General features: G+C 32.6%; 3 protein-coding genes across 3 annotated transcripts; 1 reads left to right on the forward strand and 2 right to left on the reverse strand.

Annotated features, from left to right (window-relative positions):
• The first annotated feature begins 3,723 nt into the window (after nucleotides 1-3,723).
• On the forward strand, nucleotides 3,724-6,014 carry LOC146722049 (uncharacterized). The gene has a single exon (XM_085485559.1). It carries the CDS (start codon nucleotides 3,724-3,726, stop codon nucleotides 5,752-5,754), a length of 2,031 nt encoding a protein of 676 aa, XP_085341685.1. The 3' UTR covers nucleotides 5,755-6,014.
• A 9,314-nt stretch (nucleotides 6,015-15,328) lies between these two features.
• LOC146722050 (uncharacterized) lies at nucleotides 15,329-17,003 on the reverse strand. The gene is made up of 4 exons (XM_085485566.1): nucleotides 16,665-17,003; nucleotides 16,331-16,554; nucleotides 15,894-16,053; nucleotides 15,329-15,487 (listed from the first exon to the last, which is right to left on the reverse strand). The coding sequence occupies exons 2-4, from the start codon at nucleotides 16,526-16,528 to the stop codon at nucleotides 15,360-15,362; spliced, it is 486 nt and encodes a 161-aa protein (XP_085341692.1). The 5' UTR covers nucleotides 16,529-16,554; nucleotides 16,665-17,003; the 3' UTR covers nucleotides 15,329-15,359.
• Nucleotides 17,004-20,470: 3,467 nt separating this feature from the next.
• LOC146722051 (uncharacterized) lies at nucleotides 20,471-25,346 on the reverse strand. The gene is made up of 5 exons (XM_085485560.1): nucleotides 25,101-25,346; nucleotides 23,934-24,982; nucleotides 23,153-23,738; nucleotides 22,329-22,517; nucleotides 20,471-20,475 (listed from the first exon to the last, which is right to left on the reverse strand). The coding sequence occupies exons 2-5, from the start codon at nucleotides 24,063-24,065 to the stop codon at nucleotides 20,471-20,473; spliced, it is 912 nt and encodes a 303-aa protein (XP_085341686.1). The 5' UTR covers nucleotides 24,066-24,982; nucleotides 25,101-25,346.
• Nucleotides 25,347-25,348: the final 2 nt, after the last annotated feature.

Here is a 25,348-nt window from a genome sequence, read left to right on the forward strand (position 1 = left end):
ATCGCGGGCTACCGTCTCGCTCCAAGTCAGCAATCCCGAGGTCAGCATAGGATATATTCCGCGAATTCATGTGAACGAAGACATCTACTTAGGAGATGCCATCGTCACTAATCGTAACGGCACAGTATATATGAAAGCCGTTAACATAAGCGACAAGGACCACGAATTGTACTTACCTAGGGTAAGATTACAAGAGATCGAGAAAATTTCCAAATCTTGTCCGCAGAACCTCGAGGATCCTTCATCCTATCTCAAGGGTCATACAAGCACCCTCCTTAACCTAAAATTCCAACGCACGGGTCACATAAACACTGAGGACGGTCCCTTAACCCTAGGGCATCTGGGGACCAATCTCATAAAACATAACGACATAAAACCTCAACACGTCGCAGCGTTGACCCGACAAAACACACAATCTCGTCCCGAAGAAATAAAAACACTGCTGCGGCTTGAACACTTAAATGCGGAGGAGACTAAACACGTACATAACCTCATAAACGTCTACAACGATTTGTTCCGTCTCCCCACCGATAAATTACACTCCACAGACGTCACTACACACACAATCCCGACAACCGACGAATTAGCGGTCCACACGAAACAATACCGATTTCCGCCGATGCACAAGGAGGAAATTAATAAACAAGTACAAGAACTCATCGAGAACGATGTCATTCAACCATCCACTTCACCGTACAACTCCCCCTTGTGGATCGTGCCAAAGAAACCGGACTCGAAAGGTAACAAACGCTGGCGCATGGTAATAGATTATCGGGCGCTGAATGAAAAAACGATCGGGGACGCGTACCCCCTACCGAACATAGTGGAAATCCTCGATCAACTAGGAAGCGCGAAGTACTTTAGCGTATTCGATTTAGCATCGGGTTTCCATCAAATCAAAATGGATAAAGCACACGCCCATAAAACGGCGTTTTCCACACCGTACGGGCATTACGAATTTAAGAGAATGCCGTTTGGGCTCAAAAACGCCCCCGCGACATTCCAAAGACTCATGGACCAGGTACTCACCGGACTTCAAGGCGCCGAACTATTTGTGTACCTTGATGATATCGTATTATATTCGAGCTCACTGCGAGAGCACGAAATAAAGTTCCACAAATTGGCGGAACGACTTAGGAAGGCAGGACTGCGACTCCAGCCCGACAAGTGCGAGTTCCTCCGTAAAGAAGTCACGTACCTGGGACATGTCATAAGCGAAACTGGAGTGAAACCCGATCCTAAAAAGATAACCGCGGTTCAGAGTTTCCCTCGCCCTAAAGACCCGAAGAATATCAAGCAATTTCTCGGGCTAGCGGGATACTACCGGAGGTTCATACCTAATTTTTCGAAGATAGCGCGCCCGCTTACCGATCTGCTGAAAAAGGATGAGACCTTTGTTTGGCATAAGGAACAGGAGACAGCCTTTACGCACCTCCGCGATGCATTGTGCAAAGAACCGATACTACAGTATCCGGATTTTACGAAACCTTTCGTTATAACTACCGACGCATCCGGATATGCAATAGGCGGTGTCCTGAGCCAAGGGCCGATTGGAAAAGACCTCCCTATAGCCTACACCTCCAGGTTACTAAATAAGGCCGAGCGAAACTATTCGACTATAGAAAAGGAACTATTAGCAATAGTTTACAGCGTAAATTTCTTCAGGCCTTACATATACGGTAAGAAGTTTAAATTGGTCACGGATCACAAACCTTTGGTGTGGCTACATTCAGTAAAAGACCCATCTTCCCGTCTTGTCCGATGGCGTCTAAAACTATTAGAATACGAGTATGAGGTATTATACAAAGCAGGAAAAATAAACGCCAATGCAGACGCCCTCTCGCGAAATCCTACCCCAGACCCTATGCCCGAAGTCGAACGAGTCCTCCCTCTCTCACAAATACAAAGATTGTCCGACTCCAATGAATCCCTATTCCCCGCCAAGAAGAAGCGAGGCGCAAAAACTCCACGAATCACAAACAAGCTGGATTGCGGCGAACAGCGTCCCTCACCGACCCCCGATAATTCGAAATCAGAGGAAACAAACTCGCCCCCTAGTTCCAGCGAGGACAGCGACTCGGAAAACGAAACCGATAGCAACTCCAGTTCCAGTAGCGAGGAGTTATTCATAAACGTAAACAGTCCTTTCATTCCACGGGCCGCCGTGAGGCCCCGCGTGATAAATATCCCGGACAATTTCGCGACCCGAAAAGATAACCTTGTCATTTTCATAACGCAACAAGGAACACCGATCGACAAGGGAGCCCAAATATTGCAAGTAGCGAACTCCTTGCCGATGACCAGAGATGCAGCTTTGGGCAGGGCAAGGGTAAGTCGCGAGGGCACCCGACGCGTAATTTCTCTCGCGGTAAAGGAGAGGATTTCCGGCGTTACCGAAAAGGAAATAATAAAAGAAGCAATACACTCGCTACTAGACGTTATCCGAGAATTGGGCTTGCAATCGATCTCGATCAGTAAAGGCAACGTTGACAATGTAGATTGGAATACGATATATAACCTCTTAATTAAAATACTAGACGAAATCGACATAAGAATATTTATTTGTACGAACGACAACGGTCCCCGGGAAGGACCAAAGGGAACAAATTCTCGCCGAAAATCATTGTTCCGCGGTAGCAGGACACAAGGGCATCACCAAAACTTACAATAGGATTAAAAAACGCTACACTTGGAGCGATATAGAAACTGATGTCCAAAATTTCGTCAAAAACTGCCGCGCGTGTCAATTAAAGAAATTGGTTCGCGTAAAAACCAAGCAACCAATGATCCTAACCGACACCCCCGATTCGGCCTTCGAAAAGGTCTCCATGGATATAATGGGTCCCCTCCCAACCACGAAACAAAACAATACGTACATCCTAACTATACAGGACCTGCTAACCAAATACTCCCTTGCGATCCCACTCCGACAAGCAGGAGCGATACAAGTAGCAGAAGCATTTACTAACGACCTTATTTGTACATTCGGCGCGCCAAAAGCGATCCTCACCGACCAGGGCTCACACTTTATAAACAGCGTCATGAGGACAGTAGCCCGAAAATTTAAAATCAAGCAATGTAAGACCACAGCGTACAGACCACAAGCGAACGGATCGGTAGAACGATCACACCAGGTACTCTGGGAATATTTGAAGCAATTTGTTGATAAAAATAGTGAATGGGATCAAATTTTAAAACTAGCATCGTTTTCGTATAATACGAGCGTACATGAGGGTACAAAATACACTCCGTACGAACTCATTTTCGGGAAAATCGCGCGGGTCCCCTCGAGCGACCCGGACATCGAAAGCATGACTAACGAAAGCTATACACAATATTTAACCACACTATTCAACAAATTGCGCGATTCCCAAACAGCCGCACGCGAAAACTTAAATAATGCTAAGAATAGAAGTAAGAAATACTACGATAAGAAAATCAATACGCGTAAATTTAAGATTAACGATAGCGTTTATTTACTTAAGGAACCTAACAAAAGGAAATTAGGAGACCAATATACAGGTCCCTATAGGATAATAAAGATACTAGGTAAAAATAACGTTAAGTTAGCTATAAGCAATAGTAAGACTAAAACCGTACATATGGACAAGTTAAAGCCCTCACCACATCAAGCCCCCACCCTTGAAGACCCCCACTCCGAAGACGAATATATCTCGGACGCCCCAACGGAGGACGGGCCAGTAATCAACCAACCACGCTAAGATGAGGACTCTCGCAATTATCCTGTGCATGGCCTTCCTGGCCCCACTATCCAGCGGACTAATCGGATACGACTGTGGAGGACGGGGCCTGAACATCACAACACTCTCCCTCTTAGATATCGAAGAGTGTAAAACCAACAGCATCGAACCTAAGAAGGAGGAAGTCTATATACAACTACTCCAACTCAGTGAATTCGTGCATACTCCTGCCTACCAATGCAAAATCGAAATAGACCGGACTATATTTTACTGCGGAATGCACTCTCATATAGCAGCGGTGCAGAACGGAAGACAGGAGTATATCCATGAAATATCGGCAGACACATGCCGAAAGTTGCACGAAACAGGGACCATATCTCTAGGAGTTAACCAGCACATTACGGGGATTAAGCCAAATGCAACAAACCTAAGAGCAATGACACTCGCAGGATCAGTTAAGACAGACGGAAAATGCAGCGGCACCCAGTTCAGCGACGCATACGGTTCATGGGACGACGTGATCGTGCAAGCCTCAGTACGAATCACGATACGACAATTGGAGCTGCCCGTTGGATACAATAACAATGAAGTGATACTTCCATCCGGCACTCGCTGTCCCGTAACGACAGGCGAATGCATTGATGCCGACGGCGCCTCCACCTTCTGGACAATCCTGCCAATTGACAACTGTCACTTTGGACGATACGATGTTCTCTACGAAGGAATAGCATATCGATTGTCGCCCGGCACTCCCCAAGAGGAAGCGCCAACGATTTATACAGTCACGGCGCGTGATACAACCTTCGCATTAGCAAGGACAACCGAGACCAACGTATGCGGATACAACCTTTGGCGAACGGAACATCCCAAGCTGTGTATCCTCGAAACGAGGCCCGAACGGACATTCAAAAGCCGTTCCAAGGTCAGAATCGACAACCTCGACATCTTCACATATGTGAATTCAAAATTTATATACGTCGAGAAACACCTGAAAACCCAGCTGACCCAACTATACAAGGATATTATGGAGCAAAAATGTGCACTGGAAAGGCAGATCCTCCTCAACGCACTTTCTCTAGCAAGCATAGCACCTGACGAAATGGCGCATCGAATAATGAAGTCTCCAGGTTATACCGCCATAACTGCAGGTGAAGTTATACACCTCATCAAATGTATACCTGTAAAATGCCGCCTACGACCTACCGAGGAGTGCTACAACGAACTCCCCGTCACTCATCAAAATAAGTCACTCTTCCTCTTACCAAGATCGAAGATACTTACTAAAGCCGGAACATCGAGGGATTGCAATGAACTATTACCAACTCTATACCAAATACACAACACCTGGTATAGACTAACACCGAAACCCGTGGAATCGGTGGCACCGCCTACTATCAGGCCTCTAACCAAACCCTCATGGAAGTACGTAAGCCCGGATTCACTCGCTTCCAGTGGTATCTATACGAACGAAGATCTTGATCGTCTTCGCGACCATATCATGTTCCCCGTGGAAAAACCCTCCATGCTCCACACAATCGCCAGGGGAGCAATGGGACAGGAAATTCCTACAGGCAGTTTCTCCTTGCTAAATTTATTAGACGAGAAATCTCTCGACCGAATAGCGGAAAATACCGGAGCCAGGCTATGGAAGGGATTTATAAGCTTCGGATCCGCCAGCGCCGGAGTACTTGGCATCTTCGTTACCGTACGGTTGATAAAATTAATAATCGACACCCTGATCCATGGGTACGCACTCCACTCGGTGTACGGATGGAGTCTACATCTACTCGGAGCCATTTGGACCTCGGTGACCAACGTTCTCCTACACCTTGGTAGATCAGCGGACGGAGAACAGGACAACGGACGAGAACTGCTACACCAGAAACCCCCTCCAACGAACGAAGAAGAAACACCCTTAACCCTGCCCACACAACAAACCCCTTCGATTAACGAATCAGACAGTGGCAAAGTGTGTGCAAAAACTCACCCTACGAGTGTTCCCCCAATGAAAGATTACGGCGAACTAAATAAATATTTACATAATCAATGTTAAGTTAAGAACCTAATCGTAGCGCATAGAAAACTAAGTCCAAAATGTTGGAACATTAAATTCCAACATTTTTATTTTAAGGGGGGAGGTGTCACGTCCGGCCGTATAAATTTTTTCGTTTACTCCAAGTTCCTTAAACGCTATTTGAAAAGCGCGCCAAGCCGGCCATGACGCTTAACTCCGCCTAGAAACTAAGCGTGGCGCTTCGTAGCGCCTAAGGATCTCCCACCACGGTGAGAGCCCCTACTCCGGAGAGTTCCCCCTCTCCAGGCCGCCGCAGGCCCGAGCCGCCGAAACGAAGGTCCTCAGAGCAGTCCCGAATTTTGGCAGTTCTCTGCGCGACACCGAACAGTATAGTCGCACTCCTAAATTCTAACTCTAAGTCCAAATTCTAAATCCTAACTCTAATTCTAAAATTCTAACTCTAAGTATAATATTCTAACTCTAAATTCTAAGTCTAAATCTAAATTCTAATTCTAAGTTTTAGTCTCGAATTTTGTACTACTATACGAATAAATCAGTGTATTCATGTGTGAAAACTAGTGTTCAGTATTCTTCAAAACTTCCACTCCCGTGATAAAATACGATAGCGTTTAAATTTGTCATACGGCGTTTGAATTCAGAATAATTCAAACTGTGTTTGGAGCGGACCACCGCTCATCACAGTCAGAATTAACATTCTCAGCATTTGCCAAAATAAGGAATTGATAGTGAGGTCCGCCGCATATCAACCCTCCTTATTTGAGTAATCATTCAGAGGATGCATCAAATTCAATATGCCTAAGACGCGACGCGCAGGAAGGAAGAATCAATTACGAAAACTAAACCGACTTTATCGCGAATCAGCGACCGAGGAATATTCTCAATTCCTCGGAGTGGAATATCAGGCCGATCCTGAATACGAGAACATTTTCAACATTAAAAATAATAACAACGACGAACTCCTACAGTGGAAGTGCATACCAATAACGTTCCAACCACGACGCCTGCCGCCGCCAAACATCCCAGTAAACGACCCTCGCCGCACGCACTACCTCCAAGTACGAGCCGACACGATCAAGAAAGTGCTACTGAAGGTAAGTGAAATTCACGTTAACCTAAGGAATCGCGCGTGTTAGCAAATTCAGAGACGCTTCTACCACGTGGAAGAGAACATTCTAGAAAAATCTCCGACGCATTTTTCCTCTTTTCCATCGTCACTGCGGAAGCTATAAAAAAAAGGTCGGGCTATAAAACTAGGGTCGACCACCACATGCGGTGCCACTCTCGGAATTCTAACACGGAAAAACGCAAATAGTTCAATCTCTTAAAAATCTTGTGTCTCAAGAAATAACTTCGTAAATCCGTACAACAAAGTAGTCATTTAAACAATAATCAATTGAGAACACTTTCGATTTACCAACATTACCGACGATATACCGACATACGTTCTTTTACCGACGTTATCGACAATATACCAACATACGTTCTTTTACCGACATTACCGACGATATACCGACATACGTTCTTTTACCAGCGGGTTATCGACACCTCACTGGCACCTTACCAGTGTTTTACTGAACAATTACCGACGGTTTTGCCGACGACTACTAACTTCTCGATAACTGCCGGGTTCACCGAAGATCTACGAGCAAATGACGCATTATCAATTCGATTACGCAACAAACACAAATGTGCCCACTCACCCTTAGAGGTATAACTCCTCCTCCAGAAGTTAATCTCTTCGTACCGTTTGAACCCTTATTCTATTGCCAAGTTGGTGTCGGGTACATCCATTTTGAGACTAAGGCAGCTCTCTGCATTTCATGCTACTGCACCTTACCTAGAGTCTCGAAATTACTTTGGACAAGGATTCGGAAGCATACTCTAATCATAGGCGGAACACCTATCGGAATAAATTGCGGAGTCTGCAACTTCCGACTTACCCTCACGCGAATCGGTGATTTGTGCGAGCTTTGTCAGTTTACGTACGAAGATTATTTACGCAACCCCAACGACGTTTCGCATAGAGCAATCGACGAAGCTATCTTTATTACAGTAGAGTCACAGGTAGGTCCCTCGCAATAATCCGATCACCTCAGTTCCAGCGCGAATAACCTCAGATCGCGGGTATCCCCGGGGAGAATCGCATAGATTCGCGTACCCGTAATAGCGATCGTGTCTCGTGGAAAAAGCCGAGCTCTGCATTCAAATTTTCGCAGCCGCGACCCCACGAGACGTAACACAAGCGAACAACTTTTCGGCCAAAGGGAAAGAATGTTGGTCTTGCGGGAAGATCGGACATTTGCGTTTTCAATGTCCTGAGGCAAAGGAAAACTAGAGGTAGTTGAATTTTTCGGGGAAAATTCAACTCTTACAGAAAACGCCCCGACGTCCGATTTTGTTGATCTCATTGATTGTAGTGTTAGAAGGATTTCTAAGAAAGATTCTTATTCGTATTTTGGTAGATTAAATAAAAAGGAGTGTCTTTTTAAAATAGATACAGGCTCTGATGTTTCCATATTAAATAGCAGATTAGTGGGAGAAGATCTTGAAAAGATTCGAGTCAATGATATTAATTTAAAATATCCGACGGGAGAAAAATTTTTAATTGAATTTTTAGTAAAAACAAAAATTGAAATCGGAAATTATTCGGTTGAAATTCCGTTATTAGTTGCTGAAATTAATGATCAATGTATTTTAGGAATGGATTTTATTAAAATGATTAATTTGGAAAACGTTTTTGATAAAGTTTTTAATAAATCCATTTTTGACGATAAAGATTTTCAATGTTCAAGAATAGAGAATTTTCCAATGTCACGTCCGGCCGTATAAATTTTTTCGTTTACTCCAAGTTCCTTAAACGCTATTTGAAAAGCGCGCCAAGCCGGCCATGACGCTTAACTCCGCCTAGAAACTAAGCGTGGCGCTTCGTAGCGCCTAAGGGTCTCCCACCACGGTGAGAGCCCCTACTCCGGAGAGTTCCCCCTCTCCAGGCCGCCGCAGGCCCGAGCCGCCGAAACGAAGGACCTCAGAACAGTCCCGAATTTCGTCAGTTCTCTGCGCGACACCGAACAGTATAGTCGCACTCCTAAATTCTAACTCTAAGTCCAAATTCTAAATCCTAACTCTAATTCTAAAATTCTAACTCTAAGTATAATATTCTAACTCTAAATTCTAAGTCTAAATCTAAATTCTAATTCTAAGTTTTAGTCTCGAATTTTGTACTACTATACGAATAAATCAGTGTATTCATGTGTGAAAACTAGTGTTCAGTATTCTTCAAAACTTCCACTCCCGTGATAAAATACGATAGCGTTTAAATTTGTCATACGGCGTTTGAATTCAGAATAATTCAAACTGTGTTTGGAGCGGACCACCGCTCATCACAGTCAGAATTAACATTCTCAGCATTTGCCAAAATAAGGAATTGATAGTGAGGTCCGCCGCATATCAACCCTCCTTATTTGAGTAATCATTCAGAGGATGCATCAAATTCAATATGCCTAAGACGCGACGCGCAGGAAGGAAGAATCAATTACGAAAACTAAACCGACTTTATCGCGAATCAGCGACCGAGGAATATTCTCAATTCCTCGGAGTGGAATATCAGGCCGATCCTGAATACGAGAACATTTTCAACATTAAAAATAATAACAACGACGAACTCCTACAGTGGAAGTGCATACCAATAACGTTCCAACCACGACGCCTGCCGCCGCCAAACATCCCAGTGAACGACCCTCGCCGCACGCACTACCTCCAAGTACGAGCCGACACGATCAAGAAAGTGCTACTAAAGGTAAGTGAAATTCACGTTAACCTAAGGAATCGCGCGTGTTAGCAAATTCAGAGACGCTTCTACCACGTGGAAGAGAACATTCTAGAAAAATCTCCGACGCATTTTTCCTCTTTTCCATCGTCACTGCGGAAGCTATAAAAAAAAGGTCGGGCTATAAAACTAGGGTCGACCTGGTGGTGTTAAGTATAAAAGAAATTTATTTTGTTTAAATTTATTCATATGCAATTTTATTTTTATGCTATTATATATATATATAATAATATAAAGTTATTTTTAAAGAAAATATATATCGAATATACATATATAATATATATTGTATGTTATTCGATAAAAGAGTAAAAGTAAAAGTAAGAAATATTTGATTATTAATTTTGTCTTATTAAAACTTTATTCGTTCATTTTATACTCATGTGCAATTATGGTATATGCAATTTTATTTTTATTTTAATATAAAATATTAGCATTTATTCTTATAAATATTACATATTATAAGTCTAGTATTATATATTATTTTATGTAAAAATATATTTATAAGAAATGGAACAAGTATAAAAAATAAAACAAGTTTTGAAAATGATAAAGTTGAAAAGTTTATGAACAATAAACTTCTTATACATATAACATATACATGATTATTTTTTACTATCTATATAAGTTATTTAAATTTTAGTAAGACTACATTTATTTTTGATCAATAATATAAGCTAGACAACTTTCTTTTTTTTAGTCAATATTAAATTATATAATTATCCTAATGCATTAACTTTTCTTCTTCAATCAATCAATATATGTACATATACATATACATATACATTAATTCATCCCACTTCCCTAGCGAGTTGCTATAGAAATATATATATATATATATATATGTTACATATATATGTGTAACATATATATATATATTCTATAGCAACTCGCTAGGGAAGTGGGATGAATTAATATGTATATGTATATGTATATGTACATATATATATTGATTGATTGAAGAAGAAAAATTAATGCATTGGGCTAATAATACAATTTAATATTAGCTAAAAAAAAGAAAGTTGTCTATTTTACAATATTGGAAATTTATTTGTAGCCAATGTAAAAAATATATAAAGAATCTTGGTTAAAGATGAAATAAATATATTGGTCCAATATTAAAATTAATATTGGTTTAATATTAAAAATTAATATTGGTTTAAAGTGACAGAGCGTCTACTTTACAATATTGGACCAATATGGAAAATTATACTATGGCCAATATTAAAACTTGGGTATATTGTTAACCAATATTGTGCCAATGAATTGTGCTACTAGGGCTGCTGACATACTTATTTGGCGTTATTATCGACTTTAGTACTGTTCGTTATGTCAAGGCATGATGACATAAACATAACTCGATATAATTTGATTATTTTGACATAAGTTAAATCTCTCCGAATCATAATTTATTCTCACATCTAAAAGACGAAATGCTGTAACTCCGAGTAAGTCTTTAAATTGTAATTCATGTCTTTGTTCAATTAGCGTGGCTGATGTAACAATATCGGTTTTTTTAGGATATCACAATTGTATTTTTGATAAGGACCACAACCCGTATGGTCAAAACGTTAAAATAAACATATATTAACAACTCTAAATTGAAGCCAGTGTTGTCAGTTCAAATTTATAACCATATAATTAATAAATTTCTTTACATCTTAAAAAATGCACGCATTATTTTGTTAAAAAGATAAAATTACTTACCAGAGAGCTCTACAAATAAATAATTATAAATTTCTTTAATCATAACTACAAACGTCAATAACTATGCTCACTTCTGATACTTATTAAAGTTAGATTGATTTTGTCATTTCTATAGTCACTTTGTTGATTTTATAAATATTTCGTAGTGTACTTTGTACATGAACATTAATATTAATTTATTGTTATTTTGCATTTGAATATCATTATAATGTTAATGACATTCCAATCATGTTTCCTGTTGTAGTGAATTTATACTGTTTATAAAAATTAAGTTCTCTTAATTTTTCTTTAAAAATAAGCAAAATTTAAACAACTTTGATAAAAATGAACAAAATTTAAATCCAAAGAAAGAGTTTCAAAGCTTGCAATCTTTATAAAATGTTACTTTTTTTAGTTTCTGTGAATTTATTAATTTTTTAAAACCATGAATTATATATATATATATATATATATATATATATATATATATAAAATGTTGTGTGCCTCGGGTGAGACACAAGGGGTCGCGCCAAATTAGGATAAGGATCCGGGGCGTCAGGACTTATTTCGGGTTGATGAAATAAATGCACTTCACTTTTATTATTAAAATTTTTATTCAAGTAAACCGCTTGACTTTTATTTGTTTCACCACTGTTACACTTGTGCGTATATTGGTTTAACGGCACTGTTTAACTATAACTTCGCGTATCGCGCGCGACTGCGAGAAGATGTTAAGATCGCACGCGGCTAGCGAGATCGTTTTAACGAACGACGCGAAAGCGTCTTGAGAGCGACTTTCGACTGAGCGGCGCGTCTCCTGCTTCGTTTTTATAGTATCACTTTTTGGGATTTTCTCGATCGGAAGGGGTGTCTGGCAACAGGCCCCCTCGGTCAAGGACCTAAGTGCAAGCGACGCAGATTCAAAGTCCTTCTGCTTTGCTTGCGCGTTGAGCTATTTCGGTTCCGCGTATATCTCGCATCATATGCGTTTTTACGCGGTCAGTGTCCGTCGTCAAGCGGATGTAATACGAATAATTATTTCTTAATAGTTATATCTCTTAGGGATATAACAAAAATAAACAATTTTTGTCTTGTGGACTTCTCACTTTCTCAAAAAATCTACGACAATTTTTAACTTTGCAATGTGAGAGTTTAAAGTTGTTCCTGTAAAACCATTTTTTTAATGTTTCTAAAATTTTTTATTATTGCATTATCGCGAATCAAGTAAAAAATGAGTATTTTGACTTTAATTGTTCATAATTTCGTTAAAAATTATCGTAATTCAAAAATAACGATAAAATTAATGAAGTCGCCAGTGATGAGTAAAGGTTTACTCATAAGTCCCGTTGATGTAGTGATATTTACATTATAAAAAAAAATTCCATACATAATCAACATGATATAAAACGAACGATGAAAGGTTCATAAGACAATTCTAATCAAACGATTTCTCTTTCTTTAATCTTATCGAATAACATCACTAATATTTTTGATGGGATATCGAATATATCTTTAAAAACTTGTTTAAATATATAATAATGATAAAAATAAAATGCAATGTTTTAACTAATAAAATTTTTAATAATAAATGTACTTGGATATTTCTAGTAATTTTTGTAATTGAGAAAACCTATTTTTATTCCGAAATTTTCTTCTTCCTCCTTCTTGTCTCCACTTCTCAAGGAATTTATATTTTTTGATATAATTTATATTCTGGATACATTATATATTTTTTTCGACAAACCTCTTAGAAACAAAAAAATTATAAACATTATTTAAATTAGTAATACAATATTGAATCTTTTTTGCAAGTTATTTTAAATTTTTACATTTTTATCAAGTTTTAAATTTTCTAAATTTTTTAATAAAAATTAAGAAAGTAAATTATTTAAAATTATAATTCTACAACATGCAATAATATTGAATCAAACATTAAATATTTAAACAACAGTTGATATATGTAAAATTAATTATTAACAAATTTAAACGAATTTGTATAAATCAATAATATACTATATATAATTGTACATTTATAACTTTAAAACTTCAGAATGTATAGTATTTTGAACTTTTTAATATTTTTATAACAAAATATAACTTACAATTCTGTCAGAGCACTTAGTTGGGAAAAAATTTTTTTTTTTCGAACCACTGAAATAATGCGTGCATTTTTTAAGATGTAAGAAATTTATTAATTATATGGTTATAAATTTGAACTGACAACACTGGCTTCAATTTAGAGTTGTTAATATATGTTTATTTTAACGTTTTGACCATACGGGTTGTGGTCCTTATCAAAAATACAATTGTGATATCCTAAAAAAAACCGATATTGTTACATCAGCCACGCTAATTGAACAAAGACATGAATTACAATTTAAAGACTTACTCGGAGTTACAGCATTTCGTCTTTTAGATGTGAGAATAAATTATGATTCGGAGAGATTTAACTTATGTCAAAATAATCAAATTATATCGAGTTATGTTTATGTCATCATGCCTTGACATAACGAACAGTACTAAAGTCGATAATAACGCCAAATAAGTATGTCAGCAGCCCTGAGTAGCACAATTCATTGGCACAATATTGGTTAACAATATACCCAAGTTTTAATATTGGCCATAGTATAATTTTCCATATTGGTCCAATATTGTAAAGTAGACGCTCTGTCACTTTAAACCAATATTAATTTTTAATATTAAACCAATATTAATTTTAATATTGGACCAATATATTTATTTCATCTTTAACCAAGATTCTTTATATATTTTTTACATTGGCTACAAATAAATTTCCAATATTGTAAAATAGACAACTTTCTTTTTTTTAGCTAATATTAAATTGTATTATTAGCCCAATGCATTAATTTTTCTTCTTCAATCAATCAATATATATATGTACATATACATATACATATACATATTAATTCATCCCACTTCCCTAGCGAGTTGCTATAGAATATATATATATGTTACACATATATATGTAACATATATATATATATAAAGAAAATGTATTTCTTTAATTTCGGTCTTACCGCGCTTTAGGAGCGTCGGTAAGACGGATTATCGGGGCCCAACTGAGCATATAAAGAGAGGTTAGGGAATTCTTTCTCAAAAGGCTTTGTCACGACAGATTGAAATTGCAGATTGATATTAGAAGTGATTGATAGATAATAGAGAGTGATAAAGAGGGAAGTGACCATTGAAGTAGAAACCTTAATTGTCGTTTCTCTATTTACAGGTAAGGGGGAAGAACAAATCATAGTATAATTAAGTTGTAAATATAATATAAGCTATAGAATAAACTCTATTTACAGAGCAACACGTGGTTGACTTGGTGGTTATTCTCCCTAAAGATACAAAACCATTATATATATATATATATATATATATTTCTATAGCAACTCGCTAGGGAAGTGGGATGAATTAATGTATATGTATATGTATATGTACATATATTGATTGATTGAAGAAGAAAAGTTAATGCATTAGGATAATTATATAATTTAATATTGACTAAAAAAAAGAAAGTTGTCTAGCTTATATTATTGATCAAAAATAAATGTAGTCTTACTAAAATTTAAATAACTTATATAGATAGTAAAAAATAATCATGTATATGTTATATGTATAAGAAGTTTATTGTTCATAAACTTTTCAACTTTATCATTTTCAAAACTTGTTTTATTTTTTATACTTGTTCCATTTCTTATAAATATATTTTTACATAAAATAATATATAATACTAGACTTATAATATGTAATATTTATAAGAATAAATGCTAATATTTTATATTAAAATAAAAATAAAATTGCATATACCATAATTGCACATGAGTATAAAATGAACGAATAAAGTTTTAATAAGACAAAATTAATAATCAAATATTTCTTACTTTTACTTTTACTCTTTTATCGAATAACATACAATATATATTATATATGTATATTCGATATATATTTTCTTTAAAAATAACTTTATATTATTATATATATATAATAGCATAAAAATAAAATTGCATATGAATAAATTTAAACAAAATAAATTTCTTTTATACTTAATGTACTCTGGTAATTTTTAGTAATTTTTGGTAATTATGAAAGAAAAAACCTAATTTGTTGATTTCGAAAATCTTTCTTTTCTTCCTCCTTCTCTGTCTCCACTTTCTGCAAGGAATTTTGATATTTTTTGCAAAATTTCATTTCTGGATACATTTGATATTTTTTTCGACACAACCTCTAGAAACAAAAAAATTTATAAACGAGCTTATTATTTTAAATTAGTAATAAACAATATGTATAATTTTATTAGTCCAAGATTAGTTTTTAAATCGTTATTAAATTTATTATAATTTATGAAATTATACTAAAGTTATGCTTTAATACTAAATATTAAAAATAAAAGAAATATTCTAAAATTTAATTTTACAATATCAATGCAAGTAATATATTTAAAACAAATATTTAAAATATTTAAAACAGTTTGATATATGTATAATTATATATTTAAACAAAAATTAAAGAAGTGTGTATAATATATATATATATTGTATTGCCTTTTTTATAACATTTGACAAACTTCTTAAATGTTATTAGTTATTTTAGATATTTTTAAAAATATTTTTACTAACAAAATATAACTTACCAAATACTGCAGCAGCAACCTTAGTTGCAGAAAAATCACTTTTTTTTTGTTTTCCGGAACCACTGAAATGCATGGAAACAGTCTTCTTCATAAGTAATTTCATTACTGATGGCACTAATGCCTTTACAGTTTCTCCTGAACCAAGGTTGAGATATTTTATCTAAAAGTTAAAACAGTTGCTTATATATAACAAACATATTTATTCAATTCGCTAAATTATTTCAATTATAAATTCTCCCAGGTAAATTGTATTATATAGCTCAATTTTTTGTTTTTAAATATTACATTTTTAAAATAACAAGTTTTTTTGTGCTTATTTCTTTCTTTAACGCTAAATGTAATGTAATATAAAAATCTTGTATAATGTAAAACATGCTATTTTCCAAAAACATTGTGAAATTAATGAAAAAGATATTTTTTATTTTTTATATTCTTACCAAAGATATAAAGTTTTCTTCAGAATTTTTCAAACCTTGATCAATTTCATCAAAGGACTCCATGGAACAAATCGGAAGAAGGTGACTAAATGTGTTTATGACACTATTATCATTGTGTGTCAATAGAGTATCTAATTTTACTTTTATTTCTTGTTGTCCCTTTTTCAATGCAACTGTTTTAAATCTAACTTCTTCCATTAATTTAAAAATTTTTGTTAAAATGCCTGAAAATCGATTAAAAATTATATAAAAGTTATATTTGTATTAATAAAATTAACTAAATTATAAGTACCATTTTTTCTTAAATTAAAATATGGCAGTAATAGAATTTTACCTTCTTTAATTTGTTGAATGTTTTTTTATTTTTCTACTTCGCTTCTTTGGATGGTTGTATTACTTGTATTGGATAATACAGGATCAGCTTGAGAATCTCTTTGTAAATTTAACTCATTATCAGGAAAAGATGGAACATTAGGACGTTTATCTGAATTTACTGTACACTGATTTCCTGAAGCTAGATCATCTTCTTCATTGGAAGAACTATTTAGATTTTGATATGAAATCTTCTTTGACTTTTCTGCTTTATCTCTTTGGATGCTTTTATTTTTATTGGATTTAGGACCTTTCTCTGAATTTATTTTATACTGATTTTTTGAAGCTAAAGCATCATCTTCATCAGAAGAATTGCTCTGATGTGAAACGGTTTTTGACTTTTCTGCTTCTTCACCTCTTTTGATTCTTGTCTTTTTATTGGTTGTAGGACTTTCCTCTGAATTTACTTTGTACTGCTTTTCTGAAGAATCATTTTTTTTATCAGACAAATTGTGATGTTTATGTTGGGATTTCTTCTGTCGTGTATTTGTTGTATCAGAAGTAGAGTCATCACTACTACTTAACTGAGACGTATCTTGTGCTCTTTCCGCTTTTTTCATGGCTTCAGTTAAATTATCTATAAAGAGGAATGTATATAGACAAAAAAAGTAGACAAAAAATTTGAAAAATCTAATTAATATTTTTTTATCATAATTTTCTATGAAAATTTGCATATTTTTATATATCAACACATTCTTATAATAAAATATTTTATTTTTAAATTATTTCATTTCAATATTATATTAGTTTGATAACTTTTATTCATTTATCTTGTATTATAACATATAAGTATGTATAATAAAACAGCTTAATAGAAAATTGACTATGACAATGAAAATATAAAAAATCAATACCTGCATGTCCTAAAACTCTTATATGTACAGAAGTCCAATCATCATTGGGCTGAGTATTATTTTTCAAATATTTCTTTAGAATGGCAGGAGATATAGTATTGGGCCATAATGTAGTTTTTTTATCAAATGATATCCAAGAAGAAGGAATAATTTCAACGGTATTTTCATCATTAAATTCAACTATGGAATATTTTTGCATCTGCATACAGAGATGTTTACATATATATTTTGATAATTATTTTCTTGCTTTGTTTTTCAGACCAATTGTCTTATTATTATATTCAAGATTCATCAAATGTATCAAATTCTAACAGAAATAATTCTATAAACGTTTTAAAATGTTTGTATATATGTATATATTGTATGTATATATACACACACACACACACACACACATATATATATATATATATATATATATATAATGTGTGTGTGTGTGTATATATATATATGTATGTCAAAAGGTAGTTTTCAGGACGCATCTTAGACATATGATTTCTATAGATAACAGTGTAGTAAGTAATGTTTAGAATGCTTTTTAGTCAACAAAAATCAGTATTTTTGAAAATATATTGAAATATGTATGGAATGGTGGTTATCAGGTCAATCTTATTTTTAACTAAAACGATAAATTTTCCTTTATTTAACATATGCATGTTATTGATTTGATATTTATTAATAGTTTTTGATCAATTTTGCATTATACGAAAAACAAATTGATAAAATATATGTAATTTTCTTATAAGTTCTTAATACTGCCATTTAATTAAATTTTTATTGAAGCAAAAGGCAACTTTCAGACTCTTTATTTTCTTAATAAAAAATAGTGATTAACTCATCCTATTAAATTTTTTTTTACTCTCACATAAAAATAATGTCAATTAGAAATATTATAAATAATTAAAGTGTATTATTAATTAAGAGGGAATAGAAATTACATGTAAAAAGATGTAGGTACTGAAATCCACCATTTCGTCAGAATTAAGTTAAATGCTGAGGCAGATTTCAGGTCTTATATATTCTAAAATACTTCAAATATAATTTTCATTATATTCATCAGACTAATGTTTAAAAACAAGAATAAACAGTTAGGAAAAATCATAATTAAACTTATTTTTATGAAAAAGAAAATAAAAAATTTACTAAATTAATATTAATATTATAAAATAGTTTCTCCTCAGAAGATAAACAATCTAAAAAGACTCAGAGTATTATTTAACAAAATTTAATAATTTTCGAAATCTTTTGCCTAGAATTAATGATTTGATATCAGCCACATATTATAGACTAAAAACCTACTGTCATATATAGACCTGAAAACTACCATTGCCATATGTAGACTTGAAAACTACCAATTGAAAAGAATAATATAATACTTTCAACATTTACACGTATTCCAAAACGTGGTTAAATTGTTATTACATGTTTAATTTAATGTTTGCTTAGAAATATGTCGCCGTATTAGTTTAACATGATCCAAAACATAAATCTGCGGAACAAAATTGGATTCAAACGACGAACTTATGGGAACTGAATTTTGTTTAATAATTTTAAAAATTATTTTTCTCGTGATGGACAAATATCTATCGAACTAGTGAATCAAACAGACTTAAAAATTTAGGTCATCTATTGCCGAAAAATCGACGGATCGGAAACTGCTATTCGGCTGTTATGTATAGACCTGAAATCTACCAATTGAGCAAAACAATATAATTCTTACAGCGTTTACGCGTAATTTCAATACCTGCTAAAGCTGTTATATGTTTCATTTAATATTTGTTTAGAAACATGTCTCAGTATTAGTTTCACGTGATCCAAAACGTTAATTCTGCACATCGGTTTTAGTTAATCTGCGAAACGAAATCGGGTTGAAGGAAGAATTCATGGAAACTGAATTTTGTATAAATAATTTTAAAATTACATCTTTTCCTGATGGACAAGTATCTATCGAAATAATGAATCAAACAGACTTAATAATTTAGGTCACCTGTTGTCGAAAAATCAACGGATCGGAAATTTCTATTCGGCTGTTATGTATAGACCTAAAATCTAGCAGTTGAGCAAAACAGTATAATTCTTTCAGCATTTACGCGTAATTCTAGTACCTGCTAGGCTGTTATATGTTTCATTTAATGTTTGCTTAAAAACATGTCTCAGTATTAGTTTCACGTGATCCAAAACATTAATTCTGCACATCGGTTTTAGTTAATCTGAGGAACGGAATCAGATTCATATGAAGAATTCATAGAAATTGAATTTTGTGTAAATAATTTGAAAATTCCTTTCTTCCAGATAGACAAGTATCTATCGAATTAATGAATCAAACAGACTTAAGAATTTAGGTCATCTATTGTCGAATAATCAACCGATCGGAAACTGCCATTCGGCTGTTATGTATAGACCTGAAATCTGCCAATTGAGCATAACAGTATAATTTTTTCAGCGTTTACGCGTAATTCCAATATCAACTAAAGCTGTTATATGCTTCATTTAATATTTGCTTCGAAACATGTTGCAATATTGATTTCACGTGATCCAAAACGTTAATCCTGCATATCGGTTTTAGTTAATCTGCGGAACGAAGTCGGGTTGAATGAAGAATTTATGGAAACTGAATTTTGTATAAATAATTTTAAAATTACATCTTTTCTTGATGGACAAGTATCTATCGAAATAATGAATCAATTTAGGTCATCTCTTGTCAAATAATCAATGGATCGGAAACTGCCATTCGGCTGTTATGTATAGACCTGAAATCTACCAATTGAGCAAAACAGTATAATTGTTTCAGCGTTTACGCGTAATTCCAATACCTGATATAGCTGTTATTTGTTTCATTTAATGTTTGCTGTGAAACATGTTGCAGTATTAGTTTAACGTGACTTAAAACATTAATTCTGCACATCGGTCTTAGTTAATCTGCGGAACAAAAGCGGATTTAAATGACAAACTTATGGGAACTGAATTTTGTTTAATAATTTTAAAAATTACTTTGTCTTGTGATTGACAAATTTCTATCGAACTAATGAATCAAATGGATTTCATTTCGGTCTTGTCAAAAAGTCAACGGTCTGATAACTGCCATTTTGCTGTTATGTATAGATCTGAAAGCTGCCATCTTATAAGATCTTTAATATTTTTGGCTTTCTAAACACTATCGACGTACTTTACAAAGCTCTTCTTTTGTATGTTTCTTTATGATTTATTTGAGAATGTTACATTATTAGTTTAAATGATCTATGATGGGCAAATCTCTATCAATGTAATTATTTAAGGAAAATTAATATTATTTAATAAATTTAAGGAAAATAATATTTTTTATTATTATGAAAATGTTTAACCTGTCTATGTTTAATTTTAATAGTCTGTTTCTTTGCATTGAAGTCTATAATATGCTAAAATGCTCACTAATACATGAAAGAGAACGGACTGAAAGAGAAGAAAATTTATTCCATTCTGTTTTTTTTTAATATTATGCTAGAGAAAAAAAAGGAATGTATCATAATTAATCAAATATGAATTTAAAAGGGAAATATTTAATTTAAGAGTTTAACACGGCTCTGTAATATAAATATAAATTTAAAGTGTAAGATAGGCAACAAGAGCCAAGAAATATTTAATATTTTTTTTGTGTACAATTTCTTACATTGTACTTAGGATTTCAGCGAGTAATTTAATTCTTTTTTTTATATATTATTATTCTACCCTTTTCTATGCAATTCTTTTTTAGTATCCGCATTTCTAAGTCTTTTTTTTAGGCAACAAGAAAGACGATCAAATATTTAAATCTTGACCCTGAATAAAACATATATGTATGTACTTTTAAGAATTTGGGAAATATGAGATATTTTGAGATTGTAAGTAAATTATTAATCAAAATATTAGTAAATTAGTAATGTATTATATATCTTATCGTATCTTATCGCATCTGTTACAAGGTAAAAGTAATCACTAAATAATAAATAATAATATTAAACAATAATTAATAAATATTTTTCATAAAATTTATTATTAATACACACTCAAAGTATTATTTCTTTTTTTGAGGTAATACATTATAGGGATTTTGTTATAACAATATTTTATAAAATATAATTTATTTGTTATACCTATCACATAACAATTTTAACTTTTTCTTAATACAGTCTTATCACTTGTATCAGTTTTATATAGCACTTTAAGGAAAGAATCTTTTAATATTATAATAGTTTGCAGATTTAACAACAGAAAATATTGTACTACATTGTACTGTTTAACATACATCAAAATCTCATCTGATATAAAATTTTTCTATTAACTATAATACATTTTGTAATCTTATATCTATTACAACAATCTTTTCATAATACTGTAAATTCTTTCATAGTTTGGAATACCAGAATCTTTTTTTCAAAACTAAATTATTGCTTAACATACTAATAAAAAAGACTAAAAGTTTAGCCACATATATTATAACAAAATTTGCATATAAATGTACTTAAACTGTATTTTCTTAGTTATAGTTAAAACCAAATTACAAGAAACTTAATTTTATCATGTTGTATAAAATTTGTGCAAAAAACTTTTATTAAGCACGTTAATATATTTAAAAATAAAATAAAAATTGATAAATTTTTTATTTAAATATTTTTGAGTTAAGTAATTTTATACTTCTAGTTATTATTATTTTGAGAATATTTAATAATAATTTATATTTAAATTTATATTAAAAATATTTCTGGGAGGATAATATATTATGAAAATTAATTAAATCTTTGGAATTTTTGTTTTACCACTTATAATATTATGAAGCCATGTCTTTATCTGCGGCACTGTGCGTTTTTGTAGACATGAATGTTTTTGTCTTAAAGTCTCAATATCTCTTCCAGATGGTAAGCGTGATTTTTCTATTTCTTGAGAAAAATCTGTTAATATTATTTGAATTTCTTTTTGCGTCCTTTTAGTTGGCCCAAATGGTGATGCTAGCAATTATATTATTAATTTATTGAATAACTTAGTACAGCTAATTATTATATAAGAAACATATGTATAATTTATAAAATAAAATATTAATAATATAAAATGTTTACTTAATATGCAGTCCAAAATCAAATGCAGGAAAGATTATTAGCTCATTCTTGAAATCATTTTAAAATAAAAATCTTATGATATTAAAATCTTTAGGCTAAAATAGTTTTTAAATGAGAAGCATTTAAAGTTATTCAATCATCTTTATTATTGTACGATGTACAGTGACTGTACAGTATACAGTTGACTGAATAGCGCAATGACTAGCTAACTTTTAATGTTTTAAAACTTATTATAGCCTCGATATTTTGTTATAGGATTTTCATCTCAAAATGATTTCAAGAATATGCTAGTAACATTTGATACGTTTACTCTAGGACACTTTGCATATTAAAATAATGTTAAAGTTATTAGTTAAGATAAATATTAAAGAAAAGGTTATCATTTTAGTAATTGTAATAATTACAGTTATTATTTTTTTATAGAAAGAGAGCTATTATATATTATTAATATATTATAAATGTAACAGAAATTACAAAATAAAAATTTTATTATATAATGCAAAAAATGATTTAAAATATATGCTTACTGCTTCGTTTTTTCTTAGGTGTTTTTGATGATGGTATATTATTATTAATTTCAATATCATCAGAATGAGAGGATTCAGATGAGTCATTTAAATTCTCAGAAATAAGATTTTGCTCAATTTCTCCATCTTCATTGTCATTTTCCTCATTAAAAATAGCTAGATTTAGAAGTCGGGAGAATCTTGGAATATCTAATTCAGGAATTGACTGTCGATAATGCGATTTGTGTATGCTTTTATCATGACCCATAAAGTTTGCCAACTCTGTAACTTCCGATTCTGAAAGATTAAGTGTGATGCATTTTGTGGCAATATGTTTTCGTAGTTTGGTGCCTCGTAAAGTAAGAGGTTTTGCTGCTCCACATTTTGAAGAATAGTCTCGCATAAGAATGCACGCTTTCAAATGCTTATATCGATGTTTATCGTATCCAGGAATGCCAAAAAGGTAAGGGTTTTCTGATTTTATTTTTGCATTTAATCTATGTTGCAGTAATAATTTGATGCAATCTTGTAATTGTGAATGCAACAATACGGGAACTGTACGACCTAGTTTACCTCTAATATCAAATGTAACGAATTTTTTAATAGCCTAATACAACAAACAGAAAAAAATACATAAAAGAAAAATTATTATAGAATAAATATAATAAAAGTATTATAAATTTTATGCATTAAAATTAATAAAATATAAATAATTTAAAGGAAGAAAAATATAAATTATTAGATATAAAATATATTTTAACGCAATAATTTATTTATTTAATAATTATTAAAATAATATTACCTCTTTTCCAGACTCTGATAATGAATTGTACACTTCAGAATCTGTGTGTTCTCCTACACTTTTAAAACTTTTGTAATCTTCTATTAGAACTTTTTCTATTTCACCTGCTCTTCTTCTGTTATAAACTTGCATAGAAATAAGCGTAACTTTTAATAATTCTAATCATGTACTGTAATTATAAGATTTAAGAAGCTCACTATACAATATGTTTCTTTCTTCTTTTAAATAATTATATAATTTCTGGATATCCTCCATATCTGGTAATTCAATTTTATTATGTCTTTTATTTTGCGTTACAGTTTCCTCTGCTATTTTATTTATTGTTGCTCCATAATCTTCTTCTAAAAGTTTCAAGAAATTTTCTACCTTTCTTAAACCCTCATTATCATCTTTTTTTATATATTCAGTACATAATATGTTTCCTAATTTTTTTAAGAGCGTACCAAGTCGTGTAGCGACAGACGGTGTTTTAAATTTATTAGTATCAGGATTAAATTGAGCTACATCTTTAGCAGCTAAAATGCATGAATCATAATTGCACGGTTGATATATTGAGGCAAAATTAGTGATATTTGAATTAAATTTCTTAATAGAAATTAAGTAACGACCTAAAAGTCTTAATTCTGCTCTTATCATATCATGGTGGCGTTGATTCCTAAATTTATTACATAATTTATTTGCGCGAAGTATCACTAACTCATCATATCTTATTATTCTACACACATTGTCATCTCTCATAATTGGGAAGATTACTTTTCTAACCATATCACTGGCTTTAGTGTGTATCCGTGCTTGTACTTTTCTACCAAGTACCATAACATGTCTGCCAATACTTCTTTTGTTACAATTTTGAAAGTGATGTCTTACATTATTTTTTGTATAAAAGCCCTTACACTTTGGACAACAAATATATTCTGATGCAAGTTTGTTAATTTTCGAAGGTCTCCGAGATACTATCAATTCTCCTGTATTAAACTGCGAACTAGTATTATATATAAAATTACTTTCTTTTCTAATAGTCTCTATGATGGCCTTTCTTTCTGAATTACCTAAGAAAAATAATATAAAAATAAAAGAAAAATAATATTAACATTTTTTAATAAAGATATGTATAATGCAACATTTGATTCAAAATGATGTGTATAGATTATTATATATTATATTTACCTTTAGGAAGCAAAATAAATTTTTTTACCTCTTCCTCATTTTTATGAACAGTCTCTAAGTGTCGTGCAAATTTAGTTTGTAATTTTTTGCAATACTTGCAAAAATATTTTTTATTTTGTCCTTTCTCTTGAGATTTAAGCACAATAAGATTTGTATCATCACAATTTGCTTTTTCTTCATATTTCGAGGTATTAAGACTATCATTTGTAGTATTAGACTTTTCATTTTTATCAAAGCTTTCAGAAATG

Source organism: Nylanderia fulva, unplaced genomic scaffold (assembly GCF_048542155.1).
Source record: "Nylanderia fulva isolate GAGA-0341 unplaced genomic scaffold, ASM4854215v1 Scaffold378, whole genome shotgun sequence".
Classification (NCBI taxonomy): domain Eukaryota; kingdom Metazoa; phylum Arthropoda; class Insecta; order Hymenoptera; family Formicidae; genus Nylanderia; species Nylanderia fulva.